General features: G+C 38.3%; 2 protein-coding genes across 4 annotated transcripts; one reads left to right on the top strand and one right to left on the bottom strand.

The window, feature by feature from the left end:
- Nucleotides 1-2,666: 2,666 nt before the first annotated feature.
- Nucleotides 2,667-10,912, bottom strand: LOC146462685 (lysozyme C-like). The gene is made up of 5 exons (XM_085085326.1): nucleotides 10,854-10,912; nucleotides 7,948-8,053; nucleotides 6,660-6,831; nucleotides 5,151-5,226; nucleotides 2,667-2,972 (listed from the first exon to the last, which is right to left on the bottom strand). The coding sequence occupies exons 1-5, from the start codon at nucleotides 10,910-10,912 to the stop codon at nucleotides 2,900-2,902; spliced, it is 486 nt and encodes a 161-aa protein (XP_084941452.1). The 3' UTR covers nucleotides 2,667-2,899.
- LOC146462684 (lysozyme-like) lies at nucleotides 10,514-19,360 on the top strand. Of its 3 annotated transcripts, none has more exons than XM_085085303.1 (5): nucleotides 10,514-10,658; nucleotides 12,069-12,243; nucleotides 15,787-15,969; nucleotides 17,643-17,718; nucleotides 19,062-19,360. In XM_085085303.1, the coding sequence occupies exons 2-5, from the start codon at nucleotides 12,111-12,113 to the stop codon at nucleotides 19,129-19,131; spliced, it is 462 nt and encodes a 153-aa protein (XP_084941429.1). In that variant the 5' UTR covers nucleotides 10,514-10,658; nucleotides 12,069-12,110; the 3' UTR covers nucleotides 19,132-19,360. The 3 variants fall into 3 exon arrangements, with proteins under 3 accessions (XP_084941429.1, XP_084941430.1, XP_084941431.1); XM_085085304.1 differs by lacking the exon at nucleotides 10,514-10,658 and adding an exon at nucleotides 11,394-11,486; XM_085085305.1 differs by lacking the exon at nucleotides 10,514-10,658 and adding an exon at nucleotides 11,892-11,972.
- Nucleotides 19,361-20,813: the final 1,453 nt, after the last annotated feature.

Below are 20,813 nucleotides of genomic sequence, written 5' to 3'. Positions count from 1 at the left end.
ATCAGTCATCTCCAAATTTATAGATGTTGAAGAACTTCTCTATTTTTCCATGATAACCTTCACTAGTAAATGACATGTTCGAAATATTTAGTACGTTGACGACACCAATGTTCTCTCTGATACGTTTAATGTTTCCATACTTGCGAACAGCTTCACCAATTCGTTCTCCTACCGCTTTTTCTCCCAAACTGACTGATATAATGATATTTTCCGAAAATAATTTTTTGCAACAGCGACAGTAATCAGTTTAAACTGCTCGCATTTGGCCGTGCCATTTTGCCGTCGTATGACAGTAGTGGCAAACTTCCTACGATAAAACGGCTAATGTTTAGTCGGCTAGAAATTGTTTCACTGACATAATTCAAAACCTGTCTTTGAATTGGAGTCCTTCTTATTTTTGGTATGAAAAAAATAACATAAAATAACCGTGATGCAGACGACCAATCGAAAAAATTAAATTGTTCCATTATCCCAGAGTCTCTACTGGCGTCCACCCGCTGACCAAAAAGCCAAAGGACTCTAGGTACGAGATTGGTGTTAACATGTATCACTTGGTACTTCATTCAAGCCTATCATAATCTCGATGTATATGCGAATCTTGATATACATATATCAGGAATCTTGACACGTGTCATTCATCTGCAATTTTCGGTTTAAAAAATTGGTCCCTTACTGTTTATATGGGAATGTTGTCGTGTAAAAACGTATCTTGATGTAGGTATGCGAACCTTGATATGAATATGCGAAGTTTGGTGTCTGTATTCGAAACTTGATGAATATTTATTAGACTTGATGTACGCGAGTGCGAATTTGATTAGTTTAATCTTGTTGCAGACATATGCAAATCTTAACATATGCATACTAATCTTAACATTGTTTTTTGAAACTTGATGTAAATAAAAAAAAATCTTGATATTTTGTCCTTTTGGACAAGCATATTTCTCAGAATCTAGGAAATATTGCAACGACGACAACAGCGACAACACCGAAAAGCAATAGGTTTAATGAGCAAAAACATGCAAGCGCTCTGCACGTGCGTTTTCAGGTTCAGGTGTGACATATGGTGCATTTCTTTGCCGTCCTCCGCAAACAACAGGGAGTTTAAGAAACGAGGACGGCAACGGCAACGAGAACGTCATTTAAAAATATAACTTCTCGTTTTTGTAACTCTTTCGCAATCATTTAAATTTGTTTAACTTGGGAAATGCTGGCGATCTCTCCAGGAACTAAATTAGTATGAACGACGTCAAAGTAAGGAAAAATAAAGAAGATTTTGCGTCATACGCTCCTGTTCTCGAGAAAACCTAAAAGTTGGTCATTTCACGTTGCTGTTTTGCAGAGGACGGCAAAGAAATGTACCAAAATGTAAAACGCACGTGCAGAGCGATTGTTTTTGCTCATTAAGCCCATTGTTTTGTGGCGTTCTTGTTACCGTTGCCGTCCTCGTTTCTTAAACTCCCTAACAATGTGAAATGACCACATTCAAGGTTTTGTGTAAAACGTTAACAAACGACGGTGAATTTTTCAATTTCTGTCGTAACTTGAACGCCACGCCTACCAATTTGGTTACTGGATAGTACGCTGTTTTAGTGCAAGTTGGATGAGTTGAAAAAATCGTGAAGTAGCACAAATAAAATGAAGTTATATTTTCAAATGATGTTTTCGTTGCCGTCGCCTTTGTCGTTGCTTAAGTTTCCTAATACCTACAGACATTCTCCATTCACTTATAAGGCCAAAGGCGGCAAATTCAGCTGTGTATGCAATAAATTTTAAAGAGACCAAAAGGATACATACGGGTAATTACGAGTACACACGAGTATATATACGGAGGCATACGAATGACATACGAGTAACACATACGTACACTCGGGTCCTTACGAAGAAACACATGACAATAGGGGCCATAGTTTACCATAGGAATGTCATTTTATTAGGAAATTTTATTTTCTTATTCAACTATGTGCAGCAAAGGCTCAAATTTAACAAAAAAGCTAACTGCTATTAGTCCTAACTGGAAGATAAAAATTCAATTTTGGGATTAACTGAGACGTTTTTCCTCTGTTTTCTTTCGTGACCGTTTGCAAACAAGAAAAAAACGGTCCTTTTCTTGCTAACGAACGGTAACATCCCCAACCAAAACGAGATATTTCTGAGACTATCGGATTGCCAAGCACGTGAGATACGTGCTGACGATTCGAAAATAACTCTCCTATTCTAGAAACAACCGGAACACAATTCTGCATCTGACAGCAAACTTTGTTTGAGGCTTTCAAGTCCGTTTTTGCTTTTCCCTTCCCGACGCTCCCCGCTGTCTTCATTTTTCACTCTTTCCAGTCTCTCCGTTCCAGGGAGTGCGAAAGAGCAGGTACTTATAAGGGGGCTAATTATTCGAAAATTGGATTGCAACGGTGGAGGATGAAGGAGGGGGAAGGGGTGTGTTTATTTTAAAGGGTTCTGTTTTGAACTTCGCTCCAGAAAAAATGTGACAACGTATTCAGTCTACTGTGAATCGAAAGGGGTTTTGATTATTTCAAGCATCATTCAAAAGAAATGCCGAGAACGCCAAAGACGGCTGAAAAAGTTAACAGTTATGCATTTTTGTTACGTTGAACGATAATATATGTATTTCTCCAAAATATATGAGACCCGCTATAACGTGAGTTCAGTTTCATTCATTTTAACTCCATGCTTTTATTCAACTTAACAATGCAACATTTCACTTTGGCGTTCCTTAGTATACAAAACTATTAGCCCTTATGCTAGTTTGACAATGCTGTCTTATTATTAACTACCTCATGCATTACTCAAGTTGAACTTAAACTTCGTTAAATTGAGAGCTTTGAATGTCGTCTTGTAACAAGCAGAATTTCTGCGATTTTCCGGTGGTTTCAAATGTATTCTAGCAGTGACTGAAGTCGTAATCTGGATTAGCAGCGAGATTTTCTCCCCGGCAGAAGTCCCGCCATGCAGACCTACAAATAAGTAGAAGAAACAAATACAAATTACTCCAACCAATCAATCTCAATAGTTCGCTTGGTTAAAGGCGCAATGATGAGCCACAGGCACGCCCACCGTAATTAAGGCAAAATAGCTATAATACACTTCATTGGAAGGACGCGTGTCAGAGATATTTAGGCACTTGTTACAGTAAAATCCCGCATATAAGAACCCCTGATTTTTGGAAGCAGGCAGAAATGGGTTTTATATAATGGATAACTATTGAGAAATTACGGTAAACAGGTTCTAATCACAGGTTGAAAACTATCACCACTGTATGTGTATATAATGGTGTATCAACGTAAATCTTTCTTTCGGTTAGTGCAAGACTAAAAAAAAGGAAATTGTAAAGTAATCATTGTTAATTAATCAAATAGTAATTATAGTAAGATATTCACATTCATTATGTTTAGCTCTCAATAGTACTTTTTCTGTTACTCTGAACTTTATACTGTGTGTTTCCAATGGCTCTAAAAGTATGTTTGCCGGGGTCGGCACCAGTGTTTTCTGTATTGTTGTTTTTTTTGTGCAACTTTTCGAAAACAAGACCCTGGTTCATTTTTTCATGCAGAAGTTGATTCTTGTATGGTGCTTTTTTGGCCAAATTTCAGCCAGATTAGAGGTCCTTAATCCACAGTTTATTACATGCGGCTTTTTACTGTATCTTCCATCGGAAATCTAAAAAGTGAGATTTTTTAACAAATAGATTCCATTTTGCCGTGCGTCTGTACTCTGATAACGCACAGATGACGTTAAAACGTGGTGAGAACAAAGAAGTACGCTACGAGCCGCAGGCTAGTAGCGTGACTGATGTTCTCACCACGTTTTGACGTCCTCTGTGCGTTATCAGAGTACAGACCCACGGCAAAATTGAATCTATTTGTTTTATACAATAACCAAGACATTTCAACACATTTCGTGAGCAGGCATCGCGTTGCCTAAGCTGAGTCAAAAAATTTCCAACAAACTCAGTTTTAGACTACTGCACACATGCAGTTGTGATCTTCTAAATTAGAGTATAATCGGAAAAAATTTCACTAACAATATTTCCGAAACTAACCTTTATTCCAGAAGGAAATCCTGACCCCAAAATATTACAGCATGTAAGTCGTTTCGCTGCGATTTGTAATCGATTACTCGCCGTTACTGGATTTTTTATCGGCGACATATTTCGACAAATATTTGCTTCCCTTTCACGTCACAACAAAGTTCTAGCTTTCCTATCCTGTTTGAGGTCACTCTCAGCAGTCTTTGTCCAATTTTTTATTGGGCAGTTTTCCTTTCCTGCGAAAATTTGCCTGTGTTTGTCCGCTACTTGCAAAAACAGTTTGCAAAACTTTGTTGACCAGTCGCTCTGGCTGGACTCCAGACTCTGATCACGTGCGCTGGTCACACCACTCGATGACGTCAATCCTGCGTCTATTTAACAAATAGATTCCAAGTTGCCGTGCGTCTGTTCAGTAATAGATCACAGATGACGTCAAAATGTGGTAAGAACAAAAAAGTGGCACACGAGCCGCAGGCGAGTGTGTCACTGATGTTCTTACCACAATTTGACGTCTTCTGTGATCTATTACTGAACAGACGCACGGCAACTTGGAATCTGTTTATGATTTTTTCCAGTTTAGGCATTTTCAAATAGATAAGAACACTTAATTGGTCTCTTCTTTTTCTTGTTTTCTTGTTTGTAAACACCTCCTGCTTAACTTTTCTCGAGGCTTTCACTTGCTCAATTCGAAATAATCTTGCAAACATTTTAAAAACCCCGCGCCATGTTGGACAAAACAAAGAAAAACAATTTTCCCGTGACGTCATCCGTGTGTCTGTACTCTAATAGATCATGGGCAACGACCAATCACAGCGCGCGTAGTATTCAGTACATTGTATAAACTCTAATCACACACTCCTCTAGACCAATCAAAACGCGAGTTTTACACAGTTCATTGTATAATCAGTGATACAAACTGACGAAATAAACAAAATAAATGCGTGCGCTAGTTAAATCCAAACATTTCAACTGCGTACCTGTGTATATTTAGTCAAAAATTGCCAAATTGGTGAATTATGCTTTTCACTTATTCGTCTTTGCCTTCTTTTGGCTATTTACAAATTAACGCTCTTATGTACCTTAAAATCACTCACTGTTAACTCACCAGTCTCTGAAACCTTTGCAGGTCTTCATTTTGATAGCACATTTTGTATCCCAATAGATGACGGAGTCGATTAAGGCTGCAAGTAAAACAGTCAATCAAAATTAAGATATCTTTTTTTTGTAAGACTTTCCTAAAATGAAATTTTAACTTGCACGAGCAAGTCATAGTCTTCCGACTGCTGAGATTATTAAATTTCTATGTTTGTATTGTTGTCACGATTGAATTAGAATTTAGCGCAAGTTCTTTTAATCCATCGTGGAGATTAGTAAAGCAAAACCTTAGTTTCAAAGTTGTGAGTGCGATTTACCTTTAATACACAGTTGAAAACCGCTTTACCAATTGCTCGCTCTGTCTCTTTAATCCAATTTAGCTGTGTACTTGGTCATGAGTTTGGCAAACGCACGCAAGGGCTTCTGGGTGAAGATGGGCCTAAAAGAGCCTGTTTATGCTTTGAGCAACAGACGAATGTAAGTTTACCAAAAACTCAAATTCTATAGCAAAATAACCTGTATCTATACGATCACGGACTGACACTGAGACTCACCAGAATGATCTAAGACTGAACTAGAACTATGGGAGGAGAAATGGCTCGTGGAGTTAAACGTTGACAAATGCCATGACTTACGGTTACTCGTATGCGGAACCTAATGATTCATAATTACACCCTACATGGTAAAGTTCTCGAAACCGTAGTCTCGGCAAAGTATCTAGGAGTTGCCCTCGCCTCAGACCTTAGGTGGAATCGACATATTGTAAACATTACACATAAGGGAAATCAATCACATGGCTTTTTCAGAAGGAACCTGAGAATTAATTCACCTAGCCTCAAATCTGTGGCTTATAACAGATTGGTTCGCCCATTACTAGAGTACTCTTCAACAGCATGAGATCTTTATAGTAAAGTAAATGTGAAGAAACTAGAAATGGTGCAGGGACGCGCTGCTCGATATGTCTTAAACCGATAATAACGCATTAAATATTAGTAAAATGCTTCACGAACTGCAGTGGAATACCCTCAAAGAAAGAATAAAAAGAAATAGATTGTCCATCTTCTAAAATATTCACAATGGGCAAACTGGGATTGACACTGTGATGTATTTGAAACCTCTGGATCGAGTGGGACGACATGTTAATGATATAGCTTACGAGGTCCCATTCGCCCATATTGATTACTATAAATTTTCATATTTTCCCAGAACAATAAGAGAATGGAACTTCTTATCCAACGAGGGGGTAAATGCCCCTTTAAACCTTTGTCTAGTTATACATTTAACTATTATTTATTTATTTATTTGTTTTTATTTTTTTATATTACCGCTAAACGATTTGCAAGAATGATCAAGTTTGATGGAGGCAAATTAATGGTGGATAGATAGATAACTGGAGTCTCATTCGCACAAAATTTTCTTCGTCGTCACAAGAGTAAAACATTCGTAAACCGTGTTCGATTTGGACTTGGCTTCCCAGGCGGAACTAATTAAAACAAACGATGTTCCAGCTAAAACTTACAAGAGCATGGGATACCACAGCCATAGGTGTTTATCTGCCAGCATTGCGTGTATCTTATGCTTCCTCCATCACACCAGTATCTGTTGTTGATCTGATAAATCCCATAATCCTTCGAGCCGTTGGGATTTCTGTCGCTTATGGCGTCATACTGGTAACCACTCTCTTTTTTGACCTAACTGATAACCCTGTAGACGAGGAGAAGTGCATATACCAATGGTGGTCTTAAATCTTTAAAGGGGAAGTATCATGGGGTTTTTGACCTTTTTTGTTAAAAATGGTGAAATAAGACCTTAACTTTGCTACAAAATAATTCCGCTAGAACAACGAGAGCGGAGAAAACAACTCAGTTCTTGAAAGGAACAACTCGTGATCTATTCTAGCGTATTTTGGAAACAAAAATGAGAGAACTTGAAAAACATCAGCCTAATATTTTTCAAATTTCAATCCATTCCGACCTACTCTATCTCTTGCTAGAGGCAGTAATCGACAGTTTGATTGCACTGGGGTGATAATTTATAACAGACCTAGATAATTATTTTTTGTTTCTGTTGTCAGACAAACATTTTGGGGTTTTGAAATGACATAAGATTTTCGTGATACTTCCCCTTTAATTGTGATAATTTCCATTAGTAATCTGGCAATGGCTGGTCAACGGCTAGCTAAACAAGTACAATATACATTGAACTAAATATACTGTGGACTAGATTAACAAATAACACAAGCAGCTAATAGGGACAGAAAGGTAATAAAATAACATTAAGTACAATACTAGCTTTAAAATGTTTGACAGATGACGCATGTAACACGAAAGAAGGAAGACGGTTCCAGACCGGGATTGTTATAGGGAAGAAGGAATATTGATATGCATTTACTGAAGATGACAGGGGCATAAATTTATAATCGTGCGACCTCCTAGTCCACTGAAAACTTAGGTTAATTTCGGCTGGGAAAGAGAATGATGTTCGCAAAATTGGAATTGATCTTACAAAACATGATTGATGATACGGCGTTCCTCAAGCGATTGCCAGTTCAGGTCTGCTAGCATAGTAAAGACGCTACTGTTGCGAGAGTAATCATTAAGGACATTTAAGCGGGAAGCTCTCCGTTGGATAAACGTAACTCAGTGGCAGAAATATCTTTGACAGGTGTGTGGTGACCAAGCAAAGCTTGCAAACTCCGCAAATGGACGGACCAGGCTAGCATAGGATCGTGATTTGATCGCCCTGTCTCAAGATGAAAAGTTCCGTTGTAGAACACACAAATTTTTATTTGCTTTGGTTTTAACTACCTCGCATTGCAGAGACCAGCTAAGAAAGCTTGTGATGTAAACGCCTAAATACCTGAAATACTTGTAATACTTAACCTCTTCGAGGTAAGTATCACTCAACCCGTAGCTGAAATGCGATGAGTTATTACGCAGGGTCACAGAGAGAACAAAACATTTAGCAGATGCGAATCTCATCTGTCACTTAGCAGACCACTGCTCCAGTTGATGGCGGTCATGCTGTAAGTGGTGGCGATCGCCGGGGCAACAGATTTGTCGGAATAAAACTGTATCGTCAGCGAACAACCTACATCATGTACAACTTAGATTATTTTTCGTCTCCTGCCACAGATATTTTTGCGCAGTTTATGGCTGTACGGGAAAAGTAGACATTAGCAAGGGCAGTTGGAATCCAAAAACAAAACTGGGGGTTACCAAAAGAAAAAGCCCGCGCACGCTTTTGGTGAGCAAAGTCCTTGCTGCTGACCAAAAGGAACGCAGTTTCAGGGAAAGAGAATGCGTTGCGTTATGGTACTGACAAGAATAGTGCTATAATCGCGTTACTTTATGAAAGTGAAATTCCGTTCAAAGTTATTATAATGCACGTTAGTTTTCATTCGTATGCAAACAAAGCAAATTTTCACATGAAAAGTTTTGCCCCTAGGGACTGTGTAATAATTGCAAAATATGAAACAGGCTCTCTTCTTTCTAGCCTCTGAAGCATGCATATGAATCTTTCGCCTGTTGGCTTTAGCACTGCTTTCCTTTCTCTTCTTAGATTTTGAAGATTTTACTGTAGACAATATTGGGAAAGTGGCAGAAAATCTTGTCACCATTCTCTCCATATCTTGAACAAAAAAAAATTATCGATGTTCTTCTCAATTCCTGTAGTTATAAAGCGGAAGAGTATCTGTATTAAATTTGTAATGGCACGTTAACCCTTTTGCAGTTTGCCAGTTGTTTTCGTGAATAGGCTATTGTCGTGCTCAGTAGTTTTATTTTTTGAATGTTTCTAATTGTTGTCTTAATTTAATTGTCTCGCTCTTGTATCTCAATATATTTCTATTGTCATTTGAAGTACTTAGGAAGACATCCAACATGAAACTGCTGCAGGTTTTTGCTGCTGTGTTGAACGAATGATATACTTTTTTAAATCAACATTTTCAGCAATTGCGATAAAAGAACTTACCTCCTGGAAGAGATTTGACAAAAGCTGGACAGTCCGTAACACCTACCCTCTGACAAAATGGGTTAACTCAGTCAATATTCCCTGGATGATATTTATACCCAACGCAAAAGATTAAAGGGAAAGATAATTTCTACACAATTCTACACGTATGAAGTAAAACGATACCTTTGAGACCTATTTCTATGCTGAAACGCTGTTGTAGTCCAAACTAGCTCAGTGCTACTATGACGAAATTCGCGTCTTTCTAATCTGAGCCATTTTAAAACATAAATAAGTAGCCTGTACGTGAAGAATAATGCTGTTTACTATTTTCAAATATCTCTTTTTGTTCCAGAGATATTCTAGTTTTTAAAATATGCAAATTAGCCAAGTGATGACGTCACAAACTCAACCGAATTTTGGTCAAATATTATAAAAAAAGATATCTCAGCCAATTTGTAGCAGAAATGCTTGATTCTTTGCAGTGACATTGTTCTAGGTGCGCTCCATAATATGAGCTTATCAGTTTTGTTACCTTGGCAACAGACTGGGTTCCAGTCCTCCCTGATACTTAATGCTTTGCTGGCCACCTTTGGCGTTCTATTTTGATATTTGCCAATGGTGCCTCATCTGCATGATCCAGCAAGCGTATAAATATGTTAGGTCGAGTTCGTGGCCTTGTTAAATGTTTTCAAGCTGAAAATCACTAAAATATTGAAATCAGGTTGAAGGGGACTGAAAAAGAGAGAGTTGTCATGGGAACCGAATTTTTTATAGCCGTAGGTATATTGCCTTTAGAACTATTACCCTGCCGGGTTTCAATGGTCTCTGCGGTAAATTGACTGAGATAGCTCTATTCATATACTTGATGTTATATTGAGTTGAGAATATGACGTCATCAGTCCTCTCATTTACATATTTTACACTTTTTTCAAACGTGAATATCTCCGGAACCAATGCAGATATTTAAAAAACGTAAACGGCGTTTTTAATCTTTCCTATTATTCTATGTGATAAACCTTAAACTTTAAGATGTAAATTTTTATCATAGTAGCACTTTAACAAGGAAGCGAACTGCGTAAAGCTCAGCAGTCAAACTTTCGTGGATGATATTTATACCCAGCACAAGAGATTAAACGGAAGATAGTTTCCACACCATTCTGCACTTATTTCTGTTATGAAGTGAAAAGATACCCTTGAGAACCATTTCTAAACGAATTCCAACTTTCCGCGTCTCCTATTAAAAGCAAAGAGAATGTGCACGCAATACTATAAAACGCAGTATTCCATTAAAATTAAACCATAATGATCGTCCTATTACTATAGACATGATTCAAAAATAAAAACAATTCACTTCCTTGTTTGGACCTCAGCAGCGTCTCAGCATAGAAATGGGTCTTAAAGGTATCGTTTGACTTCATACGTGTAGAATCGAATAGAAATTATCTTCCGTTTAATCTTTTTGCGCTGGGTATAAATATCATCCAGGGAATATTGACTGAGCTAACCCATTTTGTCAGAGTATGTGTTAAGCACTGTCAAGCTTCTGTCAAATCTCTTCGAGGAGGTAAGTTTTTTTTTTTTACCGCAATTGCTGAAAATATTGATTTAAAAAAGTAAATCATTTGTTCAGCACAGCAGCAAAAACCTGCAGCAGTTTATTAGACAGTCAATCAAATGTTTGGCTTATTTCCCAACAGCCAGCCAATAACCACAATGATTGCTGCCGAATCGGGTCTCAGTGAGTAAAAACATTACTCACCTGAAGTAAAACGCAAATTTCTTAGCGTCAATATGTAAAACGATAGCTTTGAGACCCATTTCTATTCTAAAACGCTGCTGTCTAGCTCAGACTTTTAACAAGGAAGCGAATTCCGAAAAGCTCAGTCAATTACTTCCGTGGATATTTATGCCCAGCAAAGGAGATTAAACGGAAGATAATTTCCACACGATTCTGCACTTATTTCTGTTATGAAGTAAAAAGATACCCTTGAGACCCATTTTTATGCTGTGGTCCAAACAAGGAAGTGAATTATTATTATTTTTTTTATTTTTGAATCATGTCTATAGTAATAGGACGATCATTATGGTTTAATTTTAATGGAATAATCAGTTTACTTCATACGTATAGAAATTATCTTCCCAGCGCAAAAAGATTAGTAATCTTTTTGCGCTGAGAATAAATATCATCCAGAGAATATTGACTGAGCTTTTCGTAATTCGCCACTGGGTCATTATTTTTGTTCCTGTCATGTGCTACCCTCTTAAAATAAAGGCTTTTGTATTGTATTCTAACGCAATCTTTTGCGCTGGGTATAAATATTGACTGAGCTAACCCATTTTGTCAGAGTACGTGTTACGCACTGTCCAGCTTCTGTCAAATCTCTTCGAAGAGGTAAGTTCTTTTATTCCAATTGCCGAAAATGTTGATTTAAAAAAGTATATTATTTCTACAGCTTTCTTCGGTTCTTTGCAGTATTCTAATGCACAAAAAAGTATTCAATTTTATTTTGGGTTTTCGGTCAACTAGTTTTATCCGCGGCTAAATCACATTTTTACACGATTAATCCTGGCAGTGCTGGCCCTCTACTTTTCACGTTTACTGATTCTAAGTCATGTTAGTTGGATAATTGATCAGTTCAATACTTTTCAAAAAAATCAGTGTCGAAAACAATCAAATTTTGCTTTTACAATAAGCTACTTGTCTGGCAAATTGTATCGGCATAGCAAGTTAATCACCAATCAGCTTCCATAGTATACCGTGAGGCCAATTGCACATATTGACGCTAAGAAATTTGCGTTTTACTCCTAGTGAGTAATATTTTTTACACACTGAGACCCGATTCGGCAGCGATCATTGTGGTGATTGGCCGGCTGTTGGGTAATGAGCCAAACAATTGAACCTTTTAGGTTGATACTCATGTGAAAACGTATGTTCTTTAAATTCTTTATCTTGACATTATCTTTTTGCTTTCAGACAATTGCTTTCTGCTGGCACCTTATCAAACACTTTAACAACATGAAACTGCTGCAGGTTTTTGCTGTTGTGTTGTTGGCTTTCGGGGGAATCGCATATGCAGGTCACAAGACCAAATGCCAAGTGGTCCGTTCACTGAGATCCAAGGGTGTACCGAATTCAGAAATGAGGGATTGTAAGTGGAATTAAATTCGACTGAAGGACAATACTTGAGAATTCATAATTACTTTAATACTCTCTATCACACCTACCGCGTTTAGTTATCTTCGTCAAGGAATTGAACTCACTCGTATGCCTCCCAGCAGCGAATGCAAAGATTGGTGGAAAAATTCACATTTAGCTAGACTTTGAGCAAATTTTGCGCTCGCTCGCTTTTCTACAGGTTTGTGACGAGAGATTTCGCGTTTCACTTTAATACATTTAGCAAGCGCATTTCAGTAGCTTTGCATTTGGAATAGAATACATTATAAGGTAGTTACAATAGCTTTGAGATTTTAAATAGAATATTTAATCAACTTGTATCTGGACACAAGAAGTGAACATTCTCGGTTGTATCAGATTAACAACCGTAGTGATTTGTGTTTCATCGCTCGATATTTTACTTGTTTTCGCTTTTGCTGATTCATATTTTATAGCTGTTTATCTTATGTAATTTTTGCTTGTAATCATTCGTTTTCATTTCAAACCAGCATAGGGTTTTCAAACAAAGAGTTCTTATTGTAATTTATTCTAGTTCAACAGGTGGCTTGTACACGTGTAAGAGTACATTGTACGTTGCTCATGTACTTTGCTCGATCACGCGAGTCCTTAACCTTTGTGCTGTAATCTCACGAGTCAGCAATTCTTCTGATGTGCGTTCTTTTCCGCAATCAAAGTTCAATATTCTTTGTTAAAGTTGTAGTCCGGAAAATTACTCTCCTTATAAGGAACTCTCAACAATTAAGAGCACGTGAAAGTAATATATTCTTAAGTAACAGTTTCTATTTGTGCTCGTGATATTACGTTGATGTTGCATCATCAAGTCTTGTAAACAAAAGAAAGTACTTTGACCTTTTGTAATCGTTGGTATATAAGCACAAAGGTTATAATTGTAAATCGGTTACATCGTGGTTACATTCAAGATAACGTCCTGTTTACATCGAGGCTAGAAACGCAGTGCTGAATAAACCTATGCTGGATTGAAGAAGATTGTCTATTCTCTGCTGTTCGTCGAGTTCCAGTTGGCTAGATCCTTGTACCTAAGAGTTGTGACGAGCTCTGTCTTGCTAGCGAGCGAGTGCTCTCAAGCTAATTCCCCCCCTTATTGTCAAGTCGCCGTTGAAGTTCAATTTGTCTCTCTTGTGCGCTCGAGCAGGAAAAGTCCGTCGTCACAGGTTTACTATCTCTCAGAAAAATTAGGGATTGCGTAGTCTAATTCACGTTTTGTTAATTAATTAAACATGAAGTGGAACCTTCAGACTTTTAACTGGTTTTTTAAGCATTGTCGACCTTCAAGCCTTTGGCTTTCACAAACAGGAAGTGCTATGTGATTTGAATGACGTTGCACTAAATATTTATCAGTGTATCCTTACCGCGCATGCAATGTCGGCGCGATTTTCGAGTTGCTCTGAACCTAATTTCGAAAGCGATCAAGGCTAAGAGACTGTGCAATAATTACCTGGATGGGGTGTTGGGAAATGGGTAAAATACGGCTCAAAATTAAGTTCGCACCCCTCTCCCCTTCTCACGAAGCAAACCTTAACTTTAATCCTCCCTAACCTACTGATAATATTTAGGTCAAACCCCCCCCCCCCCCCCCCGCTTCCTCCTCACATTGGCTCCCTCATACCTAATTCACGTGTTGGATGTCTTCCTCAGACACTAAAAGTACTTCAAATGGCAATAAAAATATATTGAGATGCAAGAACGAGGCAATTAAGTTAAGATAACGGATAGCAACATTTAAAAACATTTATTACTGAGCATGACAAAAGCCTATTCACGAAAACAACTCGCAAACTGCAAACAGGGCTAACTTGCCATCATAAATACAGATACTCCTCATTTTCTAACTACAGGAATTGAGAAGAACATTGATAATTTTGTTCAGGATATGGAGAGAGCGGTGACAAAATATTCTGCCACTTTCCCCGAATAATGTCCACATCAAAGTCTTCAAAATCTAGGAAGAGAAAAGAAAGCAATGCCAAAGCCAACAGGCGCAAGATTCACGCTGCAGAGGCTAGAAAGAAGAGAGCCTGTTTCATATTTTGCAATTATTACACAGTCCCTAAGTGTAAATTTTTTCACGTGAAAATTTGTTTTGTTTGCATACGAATGAAAACTAATTTTCATTATAAGAACTTTGTACGGAATTTCATTTTCATAATGAGGTTCAAAGCAACTCGAACTGAAAATAGCCCTATTCTTGTCAGAACCATTGCGCCATGCATTCTTTCCCGGAGGCTGCGTTCCTTTTGGTCAGCAGCAAGGACTCCGCTCACCAAAAGCGCGCGCGGGCTTTTTCTTTTTCCGAATGCCTATTGTTGCTCAATTATTTCTGAAAAATGCGCGGTAACCCCCAGCCAGTTTTATTTTTGGATTCCAACTGTCCTTGCTTATATCTATTTTTCCCGTACAGCCATAAACTGCGCAAAAATATGTGTCGCAGGAGGCGAAAAATAATCTAAGTTGTACATGATGTAGGTTGTTTGCTGACGATACAGTTTTATTCCGACAAATCTGTTGCCCCGACGATCGCCACCACTTGCAGCATGACCGCCATTAACTGGAGCAGTGGTCTGCTAAGTGGCAGATGAGATCCGCATCTGCTAAATGTTTTGTTCTGTTCTTGCGTACTAACTCAACGCATTTTAGCTACCGGTTGAGTGATACTTACTTAATTACTTGAAATATCAAACACAGACTACAATGTATGGGCAAAACAGTTTATTGACTAGCAGAACGAGACGCTGGCGAGAGGTCAATGAACAAAACCGCCAATTAAACCCGCTGAAGGCTATCCTGAAGGGGTGTGTTCTCAATTAGCAATTACATCACAAGCTCTCTCAGCTGGTCTCTGCAATGCGAGGTAGTTAAAACCAAGGCAAATACAATTTTGTGTGTTCTCCAGCGGAACTTTTCATCTTGAGACACGGCGATCAAATCACGAGCCTATGCCAGCTTGGTCCGTCCAATTGCAGAGTTCGCAAGCTTTCCTTGGTCACCACACACCGCCAAAGATATTTCTGCCATTGAGTTTATCCAACGAAGAGCTGCCCGCTTAAATGTCCTTAATGATTACTCTCGCAGCAGTAGCGTCTTTACTATGCTAGCAGACCTGAACTGGCAATCGCTTAAGGAACACCGTATCATCAATCATTTTTTATAAGATCAATTCCAATTTGCGAACATCATTCTCTTTCCCAGCCGAAATTAACTAAGGTTTTCAGTGGACTAGGAGGTCGCACGATTATAAATTTATGCCCTTGTCATCTTCAGTAAATGCATATAAATATTCGTTCTTCCCAATTGCAAGAACAATTCCGGTCTGGAACAGTCTTCCTTCTTTCGTGATACATGCGTCATCTGTCAAGTCCACAGTATATTTAGTTCAATGTATGTTGTATTTGTTTCGCTAGCTGTTGACCAGCCATTGTCAGATTAGTGTACTAATGGCAGTTATCACAATTAAAGATTAAAGATCACCATTGTTATGTGCACTTCTCTTCGTCTACAGGGTTATGTTTGGTCAAACACGAGAGTAATTACCAGTATGACGCCATAAACCACTTCAATAGCGACGGCTCGAAGGATTATGGGATTTATCAGATCAACAGCAGATACTGGTGTGATAGAGGAAGCATAAGATACACGCAGTGCTGGCAGATAAACACCCATGGTTGTGGCATCCCATGCTCTTGTAAGTTTTAGCTGGACCAACGTTTGTTTTAATAAGTTCCGCCTGGGAAGCCAAGTCCAAATCGAACACGGGCTATGAACGTTTTTACTCGTGTGACGACGAAGAAAATTTTGTGTGAATGAGACTCCAGTTATCTATCTATCTACCATTAATTTGCCTCCATCAAAATTGATGATTCTTGCAAATCTGTTAGCGGTAATATAAAAAAATAAAAACAAATAAATAAATAAATAAATAAATAAACAATAGTTTGATGGATGACTAGACAAAAGTATAAATTAAAGGTGGTTTAAAGCGACATTTTCCGCCTCGTAAGATAAAAAGTTCCATTCTCTTTTTGTTCTGGGAATATATGAAAATTTATAGCAGTAAGTATGGGCCAATGGGACCTCGTAAGCTATATCATTAACATGTCGTCCCACTCGATCCAGAGGTTTAAAATACATCACAGTGTCAATCCCAGTTTTGCCCATTGTGAATTTTTTGGAAGATGGACAATCTATTTTTTTTCTTCTTTCTTCAAGGGTATCCTACTGCAGTTCGTGAAGCATTTCACTAATGATGTGCTGTTATAATATTGGTTTAAGACATATTTAGCAGCACGTATCTGTACCATTTCTTGTTTCTTCACATTTTCTTTAGTCTGAAGGATCCTATGCCGTTGAAGAGTACTCTAGTAATGGGCGAACCAAGCTCTTATAAGCCACGGATTTGAGGCTTGGTGAATTAATTCTCCGGTTCCTTCTCAAAAAGCCAAGTGATTGATTACCCTTATGCGTTATGTTTGCAATATGTCGACTCCACCTAAGGTCTGAGGCGAGGGTAACTCCTAGGTAACACAAACTGCAAGGCTGATACTACGTGGAACGTGGAACGTACTACGTCCACGTAGTATCAGCCTTGCAGTTTGTGTTACAGTTTATTTTTGGCTGATTAGGTCTCTTGTAGATCCTACGTCAACTAGCAGCATTATCGTTCGCGGTCCTTTGCAGTTTTCACGTCTAACTCCTAGGTACTTTGCCAGGTCCACGGTTTCGAGAGCTTTGCCATGTTGGGTGTAGTGTTGAATTATTGGGTTCTGCTTACAAGTGACCCGTAGGTCATGGCATTTGTCAACGTTAAACTCCACGAGCCATTTCTCCTCCCATAGTTCTAAGTCAGTCTTAGATCATTCTGGTGAGTCTCGGTGTCAGCCGGTGATCGTATAGATACAGGTTGTTTTGCTTTAGAATTTGAGTTTTTGGTAAATTTACATTCGTCTGTTGCTCAAAGCATAAACAGGCTCTTTTAGGCCCATCTTCACCCAGAAGCCCTTGCGTGCGTTTGTCCAATCAAGTACACGGCTAAATTGGGTTAAAGAGTCTACACCGTAGGAGAGAGCGAGCAATTTATATTAAGTGATAAAGCGGTTTTCAACTGTGTATCAAAAGTAATTTCGCGCTCAGAACTTTGAAACTAAGGTTTTGCTTAACTAATCTCCACGAACGATTAAACTAAACTTGCGCTAAATTCTGCTTCAATCGTGACAAAAAAAACATACCGCATACATATTTAATAATCCCAGCAGTCGGAAGACTGTAACTTGCTCGCACAAGTTAAGATTTCGTTTTAGGAAAGTCGCACAAAAAAACTGAGAAAAGATATTTTAATTTTGATTGACGTTTTACTTGCAGCCTTAATCAACTCCGACCTCAGTTGGGATACAGAATGTGCCGTCAAAATCAAGCGCTGCAACAGTTTCGGAAAATGGTGAGTAAACAGTGACTGATTTTGAGGTACATAAGAGCGTTAATTTGTAAATTGCCAAAAGAAGGCAAATACGAATAAGTGAAAAGCATAACTCACTATTTTGGCAAATGTTGACTAAATGTACACAGACAGCAGTTGAAATATTGTTCTGGATTTAACAAGCGTACGCATTTTTTTAATAACCTAATCGTTGGTTTGTATCTGCACTGAAATTTCTCTCTTTGTAGATTTCCGATAGTGAGTACATGACAGAAAAAAGCCGCATGTAAGAAACTGTGGATTAAGAACCTTTGCTCTGGCTGAAATCTGGCCAAATAAGCACCGTACAAGAATCACTTTAGCCCAGTTGGTACTTGTACATGTATACGAAAAATTGCGGAAGATGAGAAAACACTGCTGCAGACCCAAGTGTGTGTGCTTTTAGAACCACTGGAAACAGAGTTCAAAAACTAAATCCGTGTAACAGAAATAGTACTACTGAGAGCTAAACAAAATGTATGCAGATATCTTACTATTGCTATTTAATTTATTATTAATGATTACTTTACACTTGTTTTTTTAATGTTCATTGAGATTATTAGACCTATTAGGGCCAATAAGCCACTAACCTAAAAAACGTTTTCCCAGGGTTTTCATTTGAGGCCGGAGGCCGGACGTTTCGTCCGGTCGTTTGCCATTCCACGTCCGGTACTTTGAGATCAATATTGCCGATTTTTTTTTTTTTTTACTACTGTATTATATATTTTTCTTACTAAGGCATCTTACTTTTTAAAGAGAATTTTAGTGAGCGCCAGCATTGCCTAGGAAACTGTTTCCTTGGTTCCAGAAACGCTGGAAATGGCGTTTCTGAGTATTCTATTTTAAAAATTTCCTGGGGGAGCATGCCCCCAGACCCCCCTAGGTGCTTGCGCCTACGGTGCCCGCGAGGCGCCTTACAGCGCCGAGGAAACATTCACGTCCGGCGCTTTCAGAAGTATGTCCGCTACTTTACAAGACAGTTGAAAAAACTGGTTTTCCGTGGATACATCATATGATATAAAGAGATGATTTTACCCTGTAATTAAGAACCTGTTTACCTTAATTTGTCAATAGACATCCATGATATAAGAACCATTTCAGCCTGTTGCAAAAAATAAGGGGTTCTTATACTCGGGATTTTACACTAACAACTGCCTAAACTGACACGCGTCCTTCCAAGGAAGTGTTTTATACAAGTTTCTTTACAGCTATTTTGCCTTGTGTGGTGGGCGTGCCTATGCCTCATCAATGAACCTTTAACCAAGCGAGCTATTGAGATTGGTCGGTTGAAATAATTTGTATTTGTTTCTTCTACTTATTTGCAGGGTTGCATGGAGGAGATACTGCCAGGGAAATCTCGCTGCTAATCGAAATTACGACTTCAATCACTGCTAGAGTACATTTGAAACCACCGGGAAATCGCAGAGATTCTGCTTGTTACAAGACGACATTCAAGCCTTTCAATTTAACGAAGTTTACGCTCAACTTGAGTAATGCATGAGGTAGTAAATAATAAGACAGCATTGTCAAACTAGCATAAGGGCTAATAGTTTTGTATACTAAGGAACGCAAAAGTAAAATGTTGCATTGTTAAGTTGAATAAAAGCATAAACTTCAAAAGGAATGAAGCTGAAATCAATTTATAGCGGATCACATATAGAGTGTGCACGACGGCCATATTGGAGGACCAAAACAATACAATGATTTTCCTTTGGGAAATATATTCTATTTTTATGCAAACATCTTCTATTGTTTTAGTCCTCCAACATGGCCGCCTTACATACACTATATTCTAGAGAAAAACCAATATTATCGTTCAACGTTAAAAAAATGCATAACTGTTAACTTTTTCAGCCGTCTTTGGCGTTCTCGGTATTTCTTTTGACCGATGTTTGAAATAAGCAAAACCCCTTTCGATTCACAGTTGTATGAATACATTGTCACATCTTTTCTGGAGCGAAGTTCAAAACAGAACCCTTTAAAATAAACACCTCCCCCCCCCCCCCCCAACCCCCTTCATCCTCTACCGTTGCAATCCAAGTTTTGAATAAGCAGCCCCTTAATAAGTACCAGCTCTTTCGCACTCGCTCGAACTGAGACTGGAGAGGGAAAAAATGAGAGCGCTTTAGGGGAGACTGGAGAGAGTGAAAAATTAAGACAGCAGGGAGCGTCGGGAAGGGAGAAGCAAAAACGGACTTGAAAGCCTCAAACAAAGTTTGCTGTCAGATGCAGAATTGTGTTCCAGTTGTTTCTAGAATAGGAGAATTATTTTCGAGTTGTCAGCACAAATCTAACATGCTTGGCAATTCAATAGTCTCAGAAATATCTGTTTGGTTTGGATGTGACCGTTCGTTAACAACAAAAGGACCGTCCTTTTCTTGTTTGCAAACAATCACAAGACCAAACAGAGGAAAAATGTATCAGTGAATCCCATAATCGAATTTTTATCCTCCAGTTAGGACTAGTAGCAGTTAGCTTTTTGAGCCTTTCCTGCACATAGTTGAATAAGAAAATAAAATTTCCTAACAAAATGACTGTTGCGTGAAAATGTCCCCTTTTGCCATGTGTATCTTCGTAAGGACCCGAGTGTACGTATGTGTTACTCGTGTGTCATTCGTATGTTTCCGTATGAACTCGTAATTACCCGTATGTATCCTTTTGGTACCCTATAAATTTTTTGAATACAGCTATTTCAATTAACGTTGTCGGATAAAAATAAAGCTAAAAGACAAGACCGCAATGTTTTGTGGGATTATTTTTTATGAATAATTTCATCAAAATCATCCCTGCACGTGCAGGTCATTGTACTGCTAATTACAACCTATTGTTTTCTCCAGACATGACTGATTTTGATAAATTTAATCATAAAAATCCCACGTAAACTTTCGGTCCTGTCTTTAAGCTTTTAGCTTTGATCCGACAACGTTAATTGAAATAGCTGTATACAGATGAATTTGCTGCCTTTGGCCTCATAAGTGAATAGAGAATATCTGTAGGCATTAGGAAACTTAAACAACGAAAACATCATTTGAAAAGATAACTTCATTTTATTTGTGCTACTTCACGATTTATTCAAC

The sequence above is a fragment of the Pavona decussata genome, unplaced genomic scaffold (assembly GCF_977016875.1).
Source record: "Pavona decussata unplaced genomic scaffold, jaPavDecu1.1 SCAFFOLD_186, whole genome shotgun sequence".
Classification (NCBI taxonomy): Eukaryota; Metazoa; Cnidaria; class Anthozoa; order Scleractinia; family Agariciidae; genus Pavona; species Pavona decussata.
The sequence above is the reverse complement of the archived record's forward strand: the minus strand, read 5'-3'. Positions and strand labels throughout refer to the sequence as shown.

What these genes read in the sequence shown, in the direction of transcription:
- LOC146462685 (XM_085085326.1), bottom strand. Translation starts at nt 10,912, where the DNA reads ATGGGTCTCAAAGCTATCGTTTTACATATTGACGCTAAGAAATTTGCG. An exon ending in GCTGGTCTCTGCAATGCGAG is followed by an intron (nt 6,832 to 7,947) that starts GTAGTTAAAACC and finishes GTTATCAGTTAG; the next exon opens with GTCAAAAAAGAGAGTGGTTA. An exon ending in TGCAAAGGTTTCAGAGACTG is followed by an intron (nt 2,973 to 5,150) that starts GTGAGTTAACAG and finishes ACTTATTTGTAG; the next exon opens with GTCTGCATGGCGGGACTTCT.
- LOC146462684 (XM_085085303.1), top strand. Translation starts at nt 12,111, where the DNA reads ATGAAACTGCTGCAGGTTTTTGCTGTTGTGTTGTTGGCTTTCGGGGGA. An exon ending in GAATTCAGAAATGAGGGATT is followed by an intron (nt 12,244 to 15,786) that starts GTAAGTGGAATT and finishes CTTCGTCTACAG; the next exon opens with GGTTATGTTTGGTCAAACAC. An exon ending in TTGTGGCATCCCATGCTCTT is followed by an intron (nt 15,970 to 17,642) that starts GTAAGTTTTAGC and finishes TTTTACTTGCAG; the next exon opens with CCTTAATCAACTCCGACCTC.